At 37.0% G+C, this 1,588-nt stretch overlaps 2 protein-coding genes across 2 annotated transcripts in view; one reads left to right on the top strand and one right to left on the bottom strand.

The window, feature by feature from the left end:
• Positions 1–1,588, top strand: part of LOC105621006 (nuclear migration protein nudC) — a 94,845-nt gene that overhangs the window by 2,763 nt on the left and 90,494 nt on the right. The gene's annotated exons all lie outside the window — the stretch shown is intronic.
• Positions 587–1,588, bottom strand: part of LOC105621005 — a 19,022-nt gene continuing 18,020 nt past the window's right edge. Inside the window, exons 3-4 of the mRNA XM_012202481.1 lie at positions 748–1,012; positions 587–612 (exon numbers count right to left, since the gene is read on the bottom strand). Coding sequence (XP_012057871.1) covers positions 587–612; positions 748–1,012 — 291 coding nt within the window. The remainder of the gene's footprint in view (positions 613–747; positions 1,013–1,588) is intronic.

Genomic DNA, 1,588 nt, shown 5'->3' with positions numbered 1-1,588 from the left:
GAGAGAGAGAGAGAGAGAGATGTCATAACTACACAATAAAATAGTAAAGAAATTTTAGAGAAAGTTGCTTGTGCTCTATATGACACGCTCTACGCGGTAAGAAGTTAATTAACATAAAAATATTTACGTTATTCGTCGAATCGTGTCTCGCAGTACGATCCGAAAAATCCGTTAAATTCCAGCATAAATATGCAAGGCTATCCCATCGCGAGGATCTCGTCAATCCCTTAACAGTACGTCGCTCATTACACAAATGTAATTACTGGTTTTCACGTACCACACTTTTGTCGCGGTGCAATACACTTAAGATTCTATACAGTATACGCTTAAGACTCTAATCGGGAACGTCTACTAACTGAGAACGGCCTGAATAGCTTACAACGTAAATGTATATACGTATAAATGAGTAAATTAATATCGTGACTGGATCGTACATTTTTCCTTTTCTCTCTCTAATCTTCATGAAGATGATTTTTCCCGTTCTCTCTAAAGTAATCATTTCCCTCGTTGCTCGTTTCACTATGATCATCATTCATGGTCACGTGTTGTTGCCGTTTCTTTCTCCCTTCTCTCGTTCACTCTCGGCCTAGTTGTACTTGTCGCGAGCCCTCACTGCAATCAGAAATAAACGTCAGTGAGGAAGTTCGTGGATAGTGAATCCATTGAATCCACGGAGATCGTGCACGATGTTGAAACACCGTGGATGTAGCAATAGCGACTGCTGCTGCTGCTGTGGCAGATACTCACTTTCCATGTAAAGAATCCCGGCGAGCAGACCGACCATAAACAGAAAACTCATAGTGCATACGAGAACAGTGAGCTGATTTCGCGCGCACCAAGACTTCCTGTAGACGGTGGTCGGTCTGCCGAGACCGTTCACGACTGTGAAGTGAGTGCTACTGGCCACCGAAGCAGTGTCCATTTGCTTTTGTGCCGTTACCGTGGGTGGATGTATAGCGGCGAGGTTCGCCAGATTCGCGGCCGTGAGTAGCAACGTTCCCGACGCGGCGCTCTGTAAATCGTACCACGAAAATTTGATTAGAATGAATAAGACACGAAAACTCTTTTTTTCCTGTTGAAGACTGTTTATACCTCAATTTTATATTACATAATATAGAAAACCAAACTTATCATTTTGATATTAGGTCTGGTAAAAGACCTCGCATTAATTATGAGACAAATTTGGTTCTGGATAAATTAGTTTTTACATATAATGTAGCTTGTAATATGGTGAAGAAAAGATGTCATAGATACAAGATAGTTTTTTAACTCGATAGTTTTTTAACTGTAAAAGTGCTCTGTGAGCACAAGTTTAACACTTTTGATACACCACAGTTCAGTACTGTTTTTTTGATTGAACTTTGTGATATCTGTTTTTTTCACTTTATTATAAATTACATTATATGAAAACTAATTAATTTCAGCAATATCCAATTTTCTATATAATTAAGAGTTATTATACAATTTTTTTTTAATATAATTTAAATTATTCGCAGAATTTTGTCTCGAAACTTGAAAGGGACTTTTTTAATTAAAAAAGTCAATTTATATATATATATATATATATATATATATATATATATATATA

This window comes from Atta cephalotes (assembly GCF_000143395.1).
Source record: "Atta cephalotes unplaced genomic scaffold scaffold00031, whole genome shotgun sequence".
NCBI classification, from domain to species: domain Eukaryota; kingdom Metazoa; phylum Arthropoda; class Insecta; order Hymenoptera; family Formicidae; genus Atta; species Atta cephalotes.
Note: the sequence above shows the minus strand (reverse complement) of the source record. Positions and strands in the feature narration are given on the sequence as shown.